The 18678-nt window shown below is 42.3% G+C and overlaps 1 protein-coding gene across 4 annotated transcripts in view; it reads left to right on the top strand.

Annotated features, from left to right (window-relative positions):
- The first annotated feature begins 964 nt into the window (after positions 1 to 964).
- Positions 965 to 18678, top strand: part of LOC105182028 (receptor-type guanylate cyclase daf-11) — a 53001-nt gene continuing 35287 nt past the window's right edge. For 2 of the 4 annotated variants that reach the window (XM_025302285.1, XM_011139161.2), the window contains exon 1: positions 2844 to 3683. In XM_025302285.1, coding sequence (XP_025158070.1) covers positions 3505 to 3683 — 179 coding nt within the window. In that variant the 5' untranslated portion in view covers positions 2844 to 3504. The other 2 variants (XM_025302286.1, XM_025302287.1) reach the window with 2 other exon arrangements.

Consider the following 18678-nt stretch of genomic DNA (forward strand, 5'->3'; position numbering starts at 1 on the left):
AAACAAAAGGCACAGCGCGAGGGAACAGATCTCGCGCTGCGAATGAAAAGCGAGTCGCACTGCACTACGACGCGGAAACCCGAAGACGGCCGGCGGCGCGTTCTGTCTGTCGAGAAGCCCGCGATGGCACGTCACACGCACGTGTCTCACCTGAGATCAAATCCTTCGTACACTTTGGAAACGCGCTCCCGCTCTTGGGAGAGACATTCTCGCACTGATAACACTCACGTGGCACGAGCGACTGTTTTCACTGCCCCGGGGCGGCAGCGGGTCCGCGCTCCCTGCGGCAGGTGGCGGGAGCTGATCTTCCGCCACATCTATAGCACGGCCAAAATTCAAATCAAATTTTATTAATTCTACGCGTGCGTGAAATATTCCATTAATCGGACGAAACGTGTGAATTTTCCTGGATACGTATCAAAAACACACGAAGAGTGAGTTGACAGCACAAAGTAATTTGTTTGAGTTTCAAATTTACTTTAATAATTTATATCTTGATGTTATATAATATAACATAATTATATAACGTAATATAATAAACAACAATTTTAAAATTTCTATACACAATTCTAGAACACAAATAAGAGAGGATTTTTCGTTACAATCATTATCTATGGTGAAAATATTTTCTATGGTATAAATCGCATTGTTTGAGTATGAATTGTAAACGGATTGTTATATGCGCAATAAGTACGCCTTGTCGTGCTTATACACTGTATTCTTCACATGGACGTTGTGAGTTTCCACAGCACGGCTAAAGCTCAAACCGACTTTTATTAGCCCAACGAAACATGTGAATTTTCGTGGAGAGATATCAGAAGTACAGGAAGAGATAGTTGGTGCACAATTAGCCGAGACTTGAACCAACTTTTAATAGATCGATAAAACCAGAGATTTTTTTATAATTTACCACCAGATGGCGTAAAGTATCGGATCTGCGGGCGGGTCAGCGATTATTTCGGAGAATAACCATTAAGGATTCGTTACGAACCGCCGCTGTGATGAAAAATTGAGATCTTGAAGTAACTCAACAACGAGTCAAAGGTATTTTTCATGTTCATGTAATACTATTCGACGTCTGATTAGTCTCACTTGTTTGATTCTTCAGCTGTACGATGTAGCAACAAGTTAGAACTTCTTTCTATTTTCGAATACCCAAGCAAAATAGAAAATCATGATAACATCAAAATGACATCGAAATGCCGAGAAAATGATCGAATCATGATGGAAAAATAAGTTTTCCTCATCATTTTGACGTCATTTTGATGTCATCATGATTTTCTGTTCTGCCTGGGTAATAAATCTTAACGACTTGTCGGCGGTATTTGTTACATTGATTGGGTTTCAAAATTATTGATAGCGTTGGAAATCTACAGTATATGTAACATGAACTATAGCTTTTCAGTGTTGGCAGTGAATATTGGAACACAGCCATTATGAACAAAAATAAGACGTCATTTTTCTCGATGGAAAACAGACAACATCCAACGTGAGCTGTAACTTTTGGTGCAAATGATGACAGTGATGAGATAGCCTAAGAAGTATTGTACAACTTGAAGTCTCAAATTTGTAAGTTTATTAAGGTTCTTGCTTCCTCGCGTGGTTATCCATCTTGGTTAATGACATCACAAGCAACGAAGCGTATACACGAAATTCTCGCGAAGATCTCGTCGAAATAAAAACGCACGTTAATACAAGGTGAAACTTCCTCCCAGACAGCGCAAACTTTTAAATAAAAGACGTCTCAGAGTTTCCGAAATATTCTATAAATTCGCTTGATCGATCGACCACTTTACGGACATAACTTTTTGTTTCAATGTACTTTGCAACAATGTCTAGCGTGTATTTTCTCGCTTCCGACGTCGTCAATGATGAGCGCGACGAGAGAAAGAACTCAGGTCGCCTTGATAAATTGGAAGAAAACAAGATTTTTAATTGACGAGTCGTCCTGTTTCTAGGTGTACCGTATTAACATGATTGTCGAGGCCTCCTCCATCTCCATTGAGCTCAGTTACCGCACTCTTCATCCTGAGAGGTATTTAAAACTTTTCTTTCATATCGCAACTGAAAGTCTCCCCTTCTCCTGCAACGAAAAGTCTTATCTGTATATAAAGTATGAGAGTGATGTTTTTTCAATGAGGAGATTTTAAACTTTCTGCTGCGATTATTCTGCAAATATCGTGTACCGATCGTATACTGATTCGCTTGTTTTCTGTAACTGATTAAAATAAACTGATTAAAGTCAAGAATTTGTTTTCGCCTGAACGTTGAATATAGTTCAGTTATAACAAAATCGTTCCGCCACACGTATGAATACGGAGATTGTGGTGGAAAATTCGAACTTGCAAGCAGCGCAAGTCTCATTTGCATGCGATTTTGCGCCCTCGCGGCGCAGCTCGGCAAACTTGGTGAGAAATTTTAACATTCAACAAATCTCAATTTGTATTCGCGCGACAACATAAGAATTAAATTAACTTTACAAGACTGTATTAGAAGGGGGGAGGAGGTGAGCGGCGGGTCACTTCGTATCGCGTCGCTTCATCGACGCTTCCTCGGGGTTTATGGACGCGCGCGCCGAAGGGTGGCTGGGGAGGCTCACGACAGGGGAGTTCCCGAAGGGGAGAGAGACCCGGTGCCGCGTGTCGGCGTCAAGGTGTCAGTATGCGATCGCGCATTCCATGCGGGAACACCTGTTTGCTCCGGCGGCTGCATCGGCTTGCGTGCTACGCGGTCGCGCTCGGTTCGCGGAATAGAGACAGAGAAAGGGTAGAGATATAGACGGGAGAGCGTGAGAAAGAGAGAGAGAGAGAGAGAGAGAGAGAGGGCAAGAAAGAGAAAGAGAAAGAGAAAGAGAGAGAGGGGGCTGAGAGAGAGAAAGAAAAATAGACAAAGAGGGGATTAATATCGTGAACCCCAGGAAGCAGAAAATTCTTAACGCAAACGTCGGCAAGTAAATCTTTCCGAATATTACCGAAAGCAGCATTCGTTTTCAGAAGGGTCGCGTTCTCGAAAAATGCGCGAGAAGTGTGACGTAATTGCGCGAGACTTGTACCTTAGTGCATAGAAAAGCGCCGTTCATAGAGAAGCTGTTAGCGCGGGAACGCTGATATCATTAGACGGTAATAATAACGCGTTTCACGATTTTACGCGGGAAATGTGTCACTCCCAGTGAGGTGAGAAGAGATATCCAGGAAGAGCGTTTGTTTCCGAAAGAATCGCGTTTTCAGCGCGTTCGTCGCGTTTTATCTTCTTACGAAGTACGAAGATATCTCGAGAGAAGCGACTCCCTGTCGATACATATTCGGACTGATTCTCGATTGAACACTTCTCAAACAAGAAATACTCGACCGCTTTCAAGCAGACAATCAGCGTGGTTAAGATGAGTTGAGATACGAACGGAACTAGTCGTCGAGGTTGAGCCTTTCTCCGCGTAAGCATCGTTCATTCGCGAACGTACGTACGTGCGTCCGTGCCCGTATCCCGTTGAAGCCAAGCAGTAAGCGGATGAATACCGTTCCTGAAAAGCTAAGTTCCCTGATCCAAGTGCTTTTTCCCTGGGACCAGAGACACCGAGTGCTTGGAAAAGGAGGGAAGGTAGAGGGTGAAGGGGGTGAAGAGAAAGAGAAACGGCGGGAGAACGGAGTCCGCGAAACTTCAACCACTTGCTTCTCAATTGTACACGCGTAAGAGCAATTTTGCCTATTAAAGGGTCCTTGCAGCGTAAATGTTTCTACGTGTCCCGATATATACACACTACATATATATATATATATATATATATATATTAGTCAAAAGTTTAGAATCATCTACTGATTTTTCATAAGAACGAAACTTCTTAATTCAAGATATGATCTGTGTTTATTTAACAATGAGATCTGCTCAAAAGAAAGAAAATAATAGTTTATGGTTAAGCAACAATATATCAAATTACAGTCGAACGTATAAAAAAATTCGCTCTTATGAAAACTCTTATGAAAACTGAAATAGGTGATTCCAAATCAGCAATGTATGCACACACATACACATACACATACACACACATACATATCGCGAGTTTAATTCTGCCGGTGTCTTCTGGTTTCTATTTGAATGTTCCCTTTGCACGATGCACTATCGCTCCATCGATGATTGTCGCACAGAACAGGTCCGTTTGGTTTTGAGTTATTTATCCCTGGTGTACACTCGTCCGACTGGATGATATGAGTAATACGAGTAACGTGTCGTGAGCACGGCTCGATTCCGTCCACAGAATTCAGCGGGGCTACAGCGACGGGTCAGGACGGGTCAACGTGACCTGACCGCGGGTTAATTGGATAAGTAATTTCGGACGTAACGAACATGACGACATACGGCCACTGTTCTTTAGAAGCCGTTTCAGCATGTAACGCGTAAGATCGCTGGCATTTTCCGCTTTATTGTTGTTGACTTGGTAAACATTACCAGGAACTCGAACATTCGACAGTTAATATTCAATTTATAATTCGTGCAGTGACATAAAAAAACAAGTGGACTTCGCGGTCGAAAATACGCGGTCTGGTAGCTGAATACTTCAAGCTGTAAAATATCTCTTGGAGCTCGCTGACGAGTCGATGTTTACATACTTGACGCATATTTCGTACGTCATCAACAGGCAGAACAGCCTGTTAATGTAATTACGAAAAGATTAAAGTCGAGCTCGAGTTGACGAAGTCAATTTCAAAGTTGTATGCGGCGAATTAGTCGCCCTAATTATCTCGGCAAAATTTCGCCGCTTTTTACTGATCCCTCGTTCGTGTTAATGACTATGACAGAAACTAACGCGCACCATTAGGAAATAGCCGCGAACTAATTGCGCCGCGCGTTAGAGCTATTCTGTCGTTTAGTGTACAGTCTGTAAAGTAAGAGCGTGCACGGGTTAATGTGTAGAAAAATTTATTTTTAATGATTTTTAAGTACATGGATTTGTTGTACTCCATGAGAAGAAAAATGCTATATCATTAATAATGAGTTCAGTCACCACCGGCATTGATAATTGTCTGGCATCTCCGAGGCATACTTTCCACTAAGTTGACTGCGTATTCGTTCGGTAAAGACCTCCAAATGAGACGAATTTGTCGTGTCAGCTGCTTCAAAGTGCACACTCTTTTTCCTCGAAAGCTTGTGCTTGAGATATGCCCACACATTTTCAATGGGATTTGCATCTGGCGACTGCGATGGCCAATCAAGTGTGACGATGCCAGACTGCTCTTTCCACTCGGTGCAAAACTTGCTCCGGTGTTTTGGGTCGTTGTCTTCCTGTAAGATCCAGTCCTCGTTTTCTTTTATGAAGCATCGTTCAGCAGTCGGCAACAAACACTTCTCATAAATTTTAAGCTTTAAGGTCGGGTTCCGCTTAAATAAATTCACAATTTTTTTTCCATATTCGGCGTCACTTTGCCTATCGAGCCACGTTCTGGCAAGTCATCGACATTTTTGATCTTCTTATATTGCTGAACCCACTTAGCGACGAACGATTTTGACTTTCCTATGTATTCAGCAGCCACTGCATATGACATTTGTGGTCTTTTGGGGTGGGAACAAAGGAACACAGCCTCGTAGCGCGATGCGTATGCGGCACTCATGGCGGTTAACGTGTTTCTCAGGTTAGAGTTCGACGCCAACTGAATCTTTTGTGACAAAGCATTCATGACAAAGATTTCATCTATCGGCTCACAAAAAAACTAGAACGATATTTGAAGCCAACTGCCATTTATGCCGTGCACACTCTTACTTTACAGACTGTACATCCAGCGCGATCAATTCCCGGCCGCGTGTCGTTGCTCGTTCCGTACGACGCGTACGCGTTCTCGATCAATCGGTGAGACCACGCCGAGAGCGTATCTTCGCAAAGCGTATCTTCGAAATGATCAATTCCTAACACTGCTACGAACGATCAAGCGTCTCGTCGTACAGAGAATACTCCTTCGCTCGCTCGCGCAGTTTGACTGAAAATTACCGCGCGAGTATCATTGCCGTGACAAAACGTGAAACGAGCGAATATTTCAGTCGGCTAGAGTGAATCTACTCCCATATGACGATGGAATACGTTACTACTTGCCCTTTATTCTTGAATAAAAAAATACTCACTCGACGATCCAGAGTGGAAAAATTTACTCTGTACGAATGAGAAGCCAGCGAATTTGATCAAGAGACTCGGCTGTCCCTTTACTTTTCGAGCGGAGTTTTGACAAATACAAGAGGAAGCGGAAAGCTATACCAAGAAGAAAAAGGAAAAGAACGAAAATAATGCTGTGATGAACTTGAGGTGATCTCAGATATGAGATTGAAGACCACGGTCGCCCTGTAATTTCGATTAGCTCTCTGATGCACAAAACTCGCAAGCTCGCCCACGACAATCGCGCGACTTCGATCACGGCAGCTTCGGGGGGGGGGGGGTAAATCATCAATGTTATGCTATAATTAGATCCCCTCTTCTCTTCGCTCTCCAATACGCGGGGGATTACCCGTTTGTTGTAGGGAGCTCCGTTTTCAAAGCTAAGCGCAGGCAGGTTACGCAGCAAGAAAAATAATAAGTAACGCGACACGTTCGCGCCGACTCCGCCGGAGTTCTTCTATCTTTGTGCGTTCGCTATCGCGGAAGTTCGCGTTCGTCAAAGGCGACGGCCTTCGTTCGTCGTGTATCACGATCGCCCTGACGAGCGTAACGCGCGCTGTTAAGAGCGCGTTATTATGAGACTCGCGCATCGAGACCCGCGTCGGAGACCTTTCAGAGACGCGAGCGTCTCTGACAACGTCGGTTAACTAACCGCGCTTAACCGGATTTCTCCGTTAGCCGAGAAGCGCACGGGAGTAAGCCCGAAGCTCGCAGTCGGGGTAAGGTCTCGAAACCGGTATAATTGGTAACGCAATCGAGCGGAGGGAGGTGCTGGATCGTATGCTGAATTATCAATCACTCGACCGCCGGATTTCCGTTTGTCATTGCAAATTGAGCTAGCTTTATCGATTATCGGTCGTTGAATATAATTGCGCGTTAAATTGTTCAACGGGAAGCGCTCCTGCATATCAAAGACGAGTAGTTGCGGCTTCGCATTCTGAGACACGCGAGCTGAGAAACGTAGTGCTTGCGTCTCGGAAGGCACCGTGTGTAGCGGAGAATTTCACTTACAATCCGAGTGTCGTGACCTAAAGAATGAGATCGGTTGTCGGACGATGTCAGTCCGCACTCCGAAATTGTCGACGCATCTCGTCTTGGATAGAGAGTCTCATAGGAAGAGAGTGGCGAACTGATCACGTGACCAGGTCTCTGCCGATTCGATCGAGGCACAAAGTCTTCTTGACCAATCAGAATATCGACGACAGTCGACAAGTTGATCAGAAAGACGACAGGTTGGTTTTACAGTGAGTTTTAAAAACAATCTAGGTATTTTATATTATGCACAAGACACAAAATTATGTAAATAATATATACTACGATTCTTATTCTATGTAAATCGAAGCGACAAATATTCTTTCACAATTAATACTTATTACTTACGGATATCTGATTCTTATTGCTGTTATTAATTCGTAGGCGAATATCTGTGCGACGCTGACTCGTCGCAACCTTCTCTAATGATTGACAGATGTATGTACGTCAGATTGCTTTAAAAATTCACTGTAAAACCAACCTGTCGTCTTGCTATATCGATGTTCTAATTGGTCAAAAAGGCTTTGTGCCTCCATCGAGTCAACCAGAGACCTGGTCACGTGATCAGTTTGCCACTCTCTTCCTATGAGACTCTCTAGTCTTGGATACCGATGAAGAGACAGAGACAGAAAGAGGGAGAGAAAATGAGAGAAGGTCAGATGCTCCGAGGCACTGTCCTTCAAGGGATCATAATTGGATTTCGCTTGGCTGCTTCCCGGTGTACACGGCCGCGAGGGACGTGGATGCGTAATAATTTATGCCTTGCCCATCGTTATTTAACTCGCCGAAACATTAAACGGAGGGGGACGTGTCGCGAACTGGACACACCTCAGTCGGACGGATCAGCTGGAAAAACGTACAAACGTCCGCGCGAACTCCGGATCAACTTTGACAAATTTCGGGGACGAGGGTAGAGTGTCCAAGACGAGATGACTGCGCTCGCAGTTGCGTATTCCTCTTAGCCGTCGGCATCGATTTATTACTTGTGATTTTTACGGACTTTGCGTCTGTACTTTCGCAATCCCTTTCCCGGAGTGAGACTCGCAAACGTGTCCGTATTGCTACGGCAATTCCTCTCACGAAAGGAGAGAGAGAGAGAGAGAGAGAGAGAGACGCTATTAGTTTCAAGTAGAATGTTCCATGTAACGGAAGCTCTCAGTGCACGGAATCTAATTAGCATCGAAAAGCGAGAGAGAAAGAGCTTCCGTCCGAGCTCGATGGCTGACCGATAAAAAAAGACGAAAGTTTCACGCGGCCGGAATCGACGCGATGATTTTATCGAGGAGAAGGAGAGAGAGAGAGAGAGAGAGAGAGAGAGAGAGAGAGAGAGAGAGAGAGAGAGTGGAGGCAGGAGAGATATTTGAGAGAATGCTTTTCTTTCGAGCGACGCGTCGTAAAAATTTCAGAAAACGACCGTGACGCGTCAGCTGACTGGAAGAATCCGTTTCGGCCGCCGCTAATTAGCCGTCGTAGAAAGTTCTCTCCCTCGCCGCCCGCCGACACACTCGGCCGATCTATTTCGTAACAGGCGACCTTGCCGTTATTTTCGCCATCGATATTACCATCGATTCTCTGCCACCGATATTATGACGTCGTTGTTATCATTTGCGTGGTGCGGCGTCCGCGGAGGCTGGCGGAGCGGAAGTGATAACGTCAGAACCATTCGATCGTTCGCAAACTAGCGATCCGTGGCTACCGTCAAGCCGGACGACGCAGCGCGTGAATGTCAACAAGTCGCGGGTGAACGCGCCCGGAAGCGTTTGTCTATCTCCTTCTGCCCGGACACGGCGAACATATCGGTAAGGATCCGATTGTAACACCCTCGGTGATTTTCCGTCGGATTGATTCCGCAAGAGTTTTACCGGTCGAGAACTCGCTCGATCAGAAACGTAATCCGCGGAGATGTTTTTGTCTCGTTTCGTTGTCGCTCTGTTGGCCGTAAAATCGACTGTTTTTGCGCAATTAATTATATCTACTATTGTGATCAAGAAGTATCCGAACTTTATTTTTTAAAAATCGCGGGTCAACTGTAAATCAAATCCGTTTGCTTTCTTAAGTTGGTGCACACGTCCTTCACATTTGGTGAAAAAATCATGGCGTTCCTTCAAGCCGTTTGAAAGTGGCAGTTGTTTATGTCAGTGAAGATTGTTGTGCACGGCGATTTTTACGATGTCGAAAAATATAGAGCAAAGAATTTGTTTGAAATTTTGTGCTGCGAACGAAATTTCGTTCACGAACGCATTCAAAATGTTGCAAAAAGTTTATAGCGATGATTGTTTATCGAAAACAAGTACGTTTGAGTGGTTTAAGAAGTTTCAAGAAAGACGAGAATCCGTTGAAAACGATCCACGCTCTGGAAGACCATCAACTTCAACGGATGACCCTCACATTGAGAAAGTGAAAGAATTGCTGCTCCAAAATTGTCGATTGACTGTGCGAGAGATAGCAGATGAAGTTGGAATATCATTTGGATCGTGCCAGTACACAATCCGTAAGAAACGATCGGAATTGTGGGAAAACAACTCGTGGATTTTGCATCACGACAACACACCATCGCATACCTCGACACTTGTGCGTGAATTTCTGACAAAAAACTCAACGAATGGCTGCGTTGAGCAGAACAAAGTGATCAGTGAGCGCTTAGTGATTATTGTCTGTGATTGGAGCATTCTTTTAGACTCTTCATCGACAAAGAAGTATTTACCAATCAGGAACGAGAATCACTAAGCGCTCACTGATTATTTTGTTCTTCTGAACGCAGCCATTGTCGCTCCGCAAGCACCGTACTCACCAAACATGGCCCCCTGCGACTTTTTCCTGTTTCTCTACTGAAAAAAACCACTTCGCGGACAACGTTTCGAATCGATTGAGGACAAGAAAAATCGCTGCGTGAATTGAAGGCCATACCGTCTGTCGTGTATGAGCGATGTTTCCAGGACTAGATCAAACGCTGGCATATGTGCGTTGCAAGCAACGGGGACTACTTTAAAGGGGACTATAAGAATTTTGATGATTGAATTATAATTTTGATTTTTAAAAATAAAGTTCGGTTACTTTTTGATCATAGTAGTATGCGCAACTCGATGAGACGCGATGGCACTGTCACAGTTCCGCTCGCCAGTTGCGGTCATGAAATTCAACGTGCTAATGTATCGGCCGAGAGCGAAAGTTTTCATGGGTTTCGTGACAGGAAGATTTGGGATTTGAGTAATTTTGTTAGAAATGGTTTATTCGTTCTGCCAATAATCACTATTGCTTTCTGTTATCAGAACGCAGTATCGCTAGCGGGTAGAGCGTCAGATTCGTAATCCAAGGAAACCGGGTCGAATCCCGCTAGGCCACTAAAAGAACTGTGCACGCTCCATCAAGTGGTAAGAGGTAACCCTAAATGGAAAACTGGGCTCCTCCGTCTTTCGGAAGAGACGTTAAACAGTGGGTCCACTCATGGCCGACATCCACCGTGAGTACACCTTAGTGCGTACTGACTTGTGTAAAAAACTTGTGTAAAAAACGTTCATTCTCACGCCGATCTATATCGGGTTACCTTAAGCCTCGGCTAGTAACCGACTTTAGGGAACTTAAAAATATGCTGACAGTTCTAGTATATCCGGCCTCAAAACTAGATACAAACAGGACATAAGTCCTATTAAAAAAAAGGAAGAAGAAGAAGAAGCTTTCTATTATCACTTGTCTGTACGTCTTGTATGTACGTCTGCATATTTGTAAGCGTTGTCACAAAACTGAGGATCAATCACGATGTCTTTGAGAAACCCATCAAAACTTTCGCGTCCACTCCTTACATTTGGCATTTTGAAACTGCGAGTTTCGGATATTCTTACGCTCGATAACGCAAAGATCGCAGCGAGAAGTCCGAGCCGACATGCTCGCTACAATTTTCCACGCGATTTTCGATCAGGCTCCCAGACAGATTTCCGCTTCTTGTGAGAGACGTCTCCGTGAGAGCGAGGACAAACCAGGATAGATCGTTAGTTTTCTAGACGCGACACGCAGATTCTCGCTGAGGAAGATTTTATTAAGTGGATAAAAGGAACTTGGCTCGTTGTCTTGGCGTGTTAATTTCCTGCTCGACGAACCTAGTATAAAAGGGGAGAATTATAGTATACTAAGAGGGAGGGAGAGAGTCACTTTCCTCGCGTGGCATTCGAAAGATCGAGAGACGAGTGGTTTCTTTGCCTGCTGAAAAACAAAGCGTCTCAATGTATAGCAAAATAGAGATAAATAATGCATAGGGTAAGTGGCCATCGGGTAAGATAGCCATAGTTTTTTAAAATACGAAAAACATATATTCATTTTGGTTTTTTTTTTTTAATAGCGTTTGGTACATTATTTCACTGAAGTTTAAAGTATGTAATATTATCGAAATTAAAGAGAAAATACTTAATAGAAATTTTATATTATCAAAATATTAAAACATAAACATTGGCCATCCAACTTTTATCAAACTTTTAAGGATAAGATGGCCATAGCATTGTAGGATAGTTGGTCATATATATTTTGTTACAGATCTAACATTTTGTAAAATAATAGAAAAAATTATAATTTCACATATTCATTTTATTTTAGAATATTTAATATAATATTAATTATGAAAAATTAAATATATATATTAATAATAAAATACATATAAATAGGAACTTTTACAAAAAAAATTAAATGTTACATCAGTCTGTTAACCGAAAGATTGCACTTCAAATTAAATTTTTTTTAATATAAAAAGCAATGTTTGAAACATAAGTTTCACGCATAAATAAACAAAATATATAATACATAAATATAATACAAAACAAAAGATAACTTATGAATAAACAAAAATATAGTAGCTTAATTTTTTATATTATAAATGTTTATATAATGAATATCAGTAACAATATAAAAAATAAGCTTTTTTAACAAAAGAAACGAGAAAACAAAGATTTCTATTATTTTTGAATGAGCAATGTTATTAGGTTTCCTGTTATGATTATACATAATACGTTTTACAAACGTCAACAAATAATGTATGTAACGTTCTATGAAGCCACCGCTTACATCGTTTTAATATAGGATCTTTTGTTATATTTGGTATTGGAGACATTTCATTTAATAATTTTGTAGGAGAAACAATAACAGGTTATATATCTTGCTTAACAATATCAAGTTGCGATAGAAATGCCATTTTGAACGGTTTCTAGAGCTGCAATTAATTGATCCTGTGCAGCAAGACACAAGCATCACAATTTAAATAATAAAATGTTTGATAAATATTTTACTTTACATATGTTCTTGTCGATTTCAATAAAACTTAATATCGTTATGTATTTTATATACGCAAATATTAAGGCTGTTTTTTCTCACTGCACTGCTGAACTTATGATGTATATTTATGCAATAAGTTAAGAGTGAGACTAAAACTGCAATCAGTCTTAAGGCCATCACACACAAATGAACTTAAGCAGTAAGACGTAAGCAGTAAGCAAATCGACCAATCACAATCGAAATTTAAAGATGCCATTTTAAAACTTATGAGAATAATTGATTGTAATTGGTTAGTTTCTTTACTGCTTACATCTTACTGCTTACGTTCATTTATGTGTGATGGCCTTAAGTATGACAAATTTCATAACCTTACTCAGTGGGAGCATTTTGTCTCAACGAACTTCTTGCGCATGCATCAATTTACGTTAGGCGTACCTAAATACGTACCTAAATACGTACCTAAATACAATATTGAGGATTTTTGTAAAGCCCGAACCATATCTTTTTCCATTTTTTTTTCTATGTAGGCTGCGTTCCGATATTCATTACTAGCATTGAAAATCTGTAGATATGTGACACAAATGATGTATTTTCAGTACTGGCAGTGAATATTGAAACGCAGCTATAATCCTACATTGCTACATTGGTTTCGTCCCAAGAACGCTCAATTGTGCATAAGCGAGTACGAGGCTATCAAAACTTGTAACGTAGTTGTGACATAGATTGACGCATGCGCAGGAAGTTCGGTAGGACTAAATGCCCCCAACACTGACCTCACTTTATAACCTCAACGATTCGCTCCTATGACTCTTGCAGATAAAAAGTAATACGATTTTCTACTTTTTCGTAAAAGTCAAAGTTAATTGATTATTATATTATTTGTCGTAGTATGTCAATAAATATTGTTACATTCTTTCTATGGAAACTCAAAAAGCAACGCAATATCGGGACATTGAACGACGAGATTCTCGTTTTGTAGTTAAACACTTAGGAAGTAAACGACTTAAGAAATATCGATTATCAATGGAAACATTACAATGTTATCAATAGAAACATTACAAATTATCGATAATTATCGACTGCACGGAATATTGATACTTTTTCGTCTATAATACACGTGATACATATATATCGATTGCGTTGGCCATCTTACCTTGAAAAAAGTGGACCATTTTATCCAAACTGTGAGAGAAAGATGGCCATAATATTTATAAAAGAATAATGAAAACGAAAATAAAAATTAATAATCACAATATAATTTATATACCTTCATTATGTATCTAACGTTGATTATGATAGCTTAACTGTAATTTATTCGACGTTATACCAGTTTTTAATGGACACATGAAAAACTTTGGAGATAGTTAAAAGTAAAAACATGATATAATAGTTACAATTTCGAATAATGTACACATATAAACTACTGTCTACTAAATATCGATTATCTTTGAGAATAATAACAAAAATGCATTATTTTGCAATTATTGGAGAAATTACAGTTTATGGCCATCTTTTCTGTATGGTTACTTGTATGGTTATCATACCCTAAATTACCCTATTTGGGGAAACGAAATTCGTCTCACGGAACGAGCGAAGCGTTTGCATTTATGACTATTCGATCGAGAGAAAAAGGGGAAAGGGGAGAGGCAAGAAGAGAGAGGGAGAGAGAGAAGTTGCCGTTCTCATCAAAGTTTCGTCGTACCTTTCGAAAAGCGTGACGCGTCGACAGCGATTTTATGAATGTTCGCGGCGTGTTATCCGCAGGAAGAGACCCTAACGGATCGATATAATTTCGCCCGTGCGCACCTTAACACCGCGGAATACGATAAAGTGCGCGTTAACCCTCTTGCGGTTCTATTTACTGGCAGAAATTAATATCAAGATAGTTAAATTTTTTCTGCGGAAGAAAATATTTACTATCTACACTTTCATGTTTTATAATAGTTTTCGAACGTGCTGATTTCAAATTTGAGGTTGTTGTTGTAAAATTCAAAATGGCGGATCAAAAATGGCGGGTCTGAAAGTAATAAATCTTACCCCGAGTCAGACTCGGGTTTAACCGTAAGCTGGTTAATAATGCGCGATTCCGACGCGCAATTTTCTCCCTCTCGGTTTTTCACTCGGACTCGTTGTTTGTGTCGATTATATGAGAAATTTCGTTAACGGCTTGCCAATTCAATCGCTAATTGGACCTTAATACGTAACCCGACCACACGTGGTGTATCGATAGTGCGGCCTTAGACGAACCAATTAACCGAGCAATTAATTAGTTGATATATGCCGCCCAGCTGCAGTTTCGATTGTGGGCGTAACATTCAGTGAGGGGGAGGGGGAGCGGAGGAGGGAATTGGTATCAGCATTTTGGGTTGAAGTAAAACATTCTGGCTTCGTAACCTTTTGTATGCTCGATATGTGGCAAAGCTACGCGCGTGATTCGCTCGCGTTACATTTCTGTCGCCGGCAGCTTTCGACAGCGACGAAAAAGCGAACAGGTTTATTCAGACGGGAAACATGAACTTTCACGGCGCTTCTTGGGCGTGAATTCACGCGGCGAATCTGCGCATAGCGGGAACACGCGCCGCTCTTCAAACGGGTTCGTCAAAGTCTCGCTGAACTTTCCACTGTGACGTAAGACTCAGAGGTCACTTAGGTATATACTCGTCAACAGGTGTCGCCGAACGAGTGCCGCACGAGTGTTTTCGGCACGGAGATAACTTCCCGCGCTATCCTGAACTATACTTCCCGACGACAATGGGCGCCGCGAGCGAGGGGACTTGATTCTCCCTCGGAAATTTAATTGAAGCTGTAAAAGTGGTGACGAGCGATCTCGCGCTCTCAAAACGTTGCGCGATGGACTTGCGCTCGAGAAATAGAATGACAGACGAGTCACTCAAATTCGCGTGAACATTCTCCGCTCTGAGTCGTCGAGTGAATAATTCGCTCGAATTCGAGGAGCGAATCTAACGTACTCCATCCTAAAAGAAATTCGCTCCAGTCGACCGAGAGTCGTCTGAATTGGGAACTCATTCTACGACTTCGATTGATCATTCACTCTTACGCATTACGAACGAATGAATTGTTCACCTGGTGATCACTCATTCCGAGTGCGATTTCGTTCCGAGGAATTTGCAGAGCAGGCATTACAGCGATCCGAAACGCTTCCCCTCCTTTTCTTTTGATCGAAACACAAAAATTCCGGCTAATTCGTACGCGACGTCCGGTCGTCCAGGACGATTCTCCATGATCCGACTCTGCGACCCGACACGCGAGAGTGATCCAAAAGTGGCGACGGCAGCAGCGGCGGCGGCGGCGACGGTGGTGGTGGTGGTGATGGTGATGCTGCTGCTGCTGCTGCTGCTGCTGCTGCTGATGGTGGTGGCTACTTTGAATCGCGCGTTCGCGCTATTGCAAACGTCGCATTATTTTGTAGTAGTCGCCATTGAGACGCTTTTTATGGTGGCCCCTATCACGCGCGCACACCTTTATGTCGCGGCTGAATGGACAAGGCGAGCGGCAGCCGCCTCCTCTATGAGATAATAGGCCCCGAGGCCGTGCCCGTGCCATTCAGGCCCCGACCCGGCTCTATCGAATCGCTCGAAAGACTGAGAAGCGAGAGGCGAGGGCGGACATCGCCGTGGCCAGCAGTCATGCTCACCATACAGAACGAGTGAGTACACCCTTTCCGGAACACCTCAGTCGCATTCGCCCGATAAAAGTGGGATGCGCGCGATCGCGGCGGCGGTGGTGGCGGCTACCCTTCCGTCGGCGCGGTAAAAAGCGGTTACGCGTTGGCCGAAAGCAAGGGAGCGTCATTAATCGATCGCACGGGAGACCTCGAGCGAAAAGCGAAACAGTGCTGCTGTCCGGTCTTAGCGTCGGTCTCGATGCGGGAAAACAACGAATGCCGCGCGTCTGATTGAAGAAAATTGCCCCGCCCTGTTGTTGTTGTCTCCCGTCGCCGTAGTTATTGGCATTATTACCGTCGTCGTTACTACGTCGTGACGATTGAACGAGGCTCGCGCGACGACTCGCCGTTGGCGAGCCTCAAGTCCGAATGCAATTATTCTACTCCAATTATGCGCGACGGGAGCAGCGGCGACGGCTGACTCTTCGCGTTCGTTTGCTCGGCCCGACGCCGTCTTCGTCGTCGGTCGCGAGCCTCGCCACCGCTTTTCGACAGAGCTTCCAACTAGCTTCCAGCTTGCTTGCTAATGGCTGCATGGCCGATCCGCCGTGTACAAGTGAGTATATGTCGTGTATACACTCCGCAGAGTGCAGCTGATAATTGATTGCACCGCACGCGCATTTCGCATTTCGCCACGAAGCAGCTCGAGGAGACCGCGGCGAACCCGCGAGCTTCTCAGAATTCCAACCAGCTGGCCAACCACTTTCTCCTCTTCGAGCACATTCAGCTCCATGACGGTCACCGGCTCTATTGCTGTGCGATTAGTGTGTTGAAATAAGAATAATTATTTAATTTACAAGATTATTATTATTGTGCTCGATGAATGAATGAACAAGCGTAAGAAACAAAAGTGCGTCGGTAAAGAGATTTATTTATGACAATTTTCCATTTCGATCACACGCCCCACACTACGGTGAATTTCCTATCAAAGCAATTAATGCGAATAGAAAGTCAGCCGAAACACGCTTGGCGATGAACGCGTTGATAATCCATTTCCATTGTTATTAGTTTCGATCTGGACGAGACTCGGGGAAAAGCGTCTACGTTCCGAAAGGAACCACTCTGCGACTTCTCCTTCACCGTTTTCATCATACTTACATAAATATGAACGAATCTGCTCTATCCGCTTCCACCGAGAAGAGAGCAACGGCTAGTTGATCAAAGAGCTTCGCGCGCCTTAGATCGCTAGGACAGAGTCTGTTGTGACTTTTTTTTTACACACCGGCGCTTAGTATCGCGTGCAACTTGAAATAGGGTAGAGTTCGGGATAGATGGACATAGTTTTTTTAATTGCAAATAACTCATCTGTATTAATGCAATAAATGGTCAACAACATATTAACACATTCAGTAGAGGATAATGTTTAAGGTACAGAAGAGTTTTTGTGGAAAAAAAATGTATGAGATACCAATAATAACGCAATATTAAAAATATTCTGTGAAGGATAGATGGTCACGTGTCTAGATTAAATGGTCATATGTTAAAGGATAGTTGGGCATACATCTCGATAATGAATTTTTAGGTTAAATACAATGTTTTTTAATCGTTTAAGCCCAGGTCTGATGTTGTAACTCAAAATTAGAGATTTGCGAATCACGAATTTTTATGTCGAATCGAATCAAATCTATGAAATTTCACTCGAATTCGAATTGAATCGAATGAAATCGAATTGAATCATTAAAAAATTTAACATGACTATTAAACATACAAATAATGATGGATTTTAATATGAAAGGAAATATTGATGCTATTGTAATATCATCTTAAAATAAAATATATATTTAAATATTTAAAATAATTTATAATTAAGTTATTAATTATAAGTTAAGTTAATTGCAAGTTAAGGGTTCAAACATACATAGGCTCAGGTGGCCCGTTTTGTAGCTGATGCACGCAAACGATAATGTATTTGATTCCTATTTGAATTATTCGGATTCGAATCAAATCGAATTACATTAGATTCGATTCGATCCGATTCGAATTTGAACAGTCCGCACATCTCTACTCAAAATAAACCGTATTCGCAAAGTATTATTCCGACTTGTGAAACATTTTGGAAGTTAATAAAAATATAAAATATTTATTTAGTCATAATAACAGTGTTTTTGTATATTAGGAAAAAGAACTATTCGTGGTACATTCAACTTCGAGTGACCGATCGGTGTTGACAAGTTTGACATGTATTGGGTGAGTGCAAAAGTTCGTGCGGAGTTTGTGAGTAAAAGTCACACAGTGATTAGGCAAACAAAAATCTTTATTCAATCAATGATATATTCTCCATCGTTTTCTATAATCTTTTCCCAACGTTCTGGCAGCATACGGATGCCTCGATCATAAAAACTGCGCGGTTTAGATTCGAAGAACGAAGAGACGCCGTTTTTTAAGGCCTCCGAAGAGTCAAAGTTTTTTCCATTTAAATAATTTTGCAATGACCGGAACAAGTGATAGTCAGATGGTGCGATATCAGGAGAATACGGTGGATGCGTTAAGACATCCCATTTCAGGCTCTTCAGTTTGCGCAGCGTCTTTTTCGAAACGTGTGGTCTGGCGTTGTCGTGATGAAAGACGACTC

The sequence above is a fragment of the Harpegnathos saltator genome, unplaced genomic scaffold (genome assembly GCF_003227715.2).
Source record: "Harpegnathos saltator strain DR-91 unplaced genomic scaffold, Hsal_v8.6 scaffold485, whole genome shotgun sequence".
NCBI lineage: Eukaryota > Metazoa > Arthropoda > Insecta > Hymenoptera > Formicidae > Harpegnathos > Harpegnathos saltator.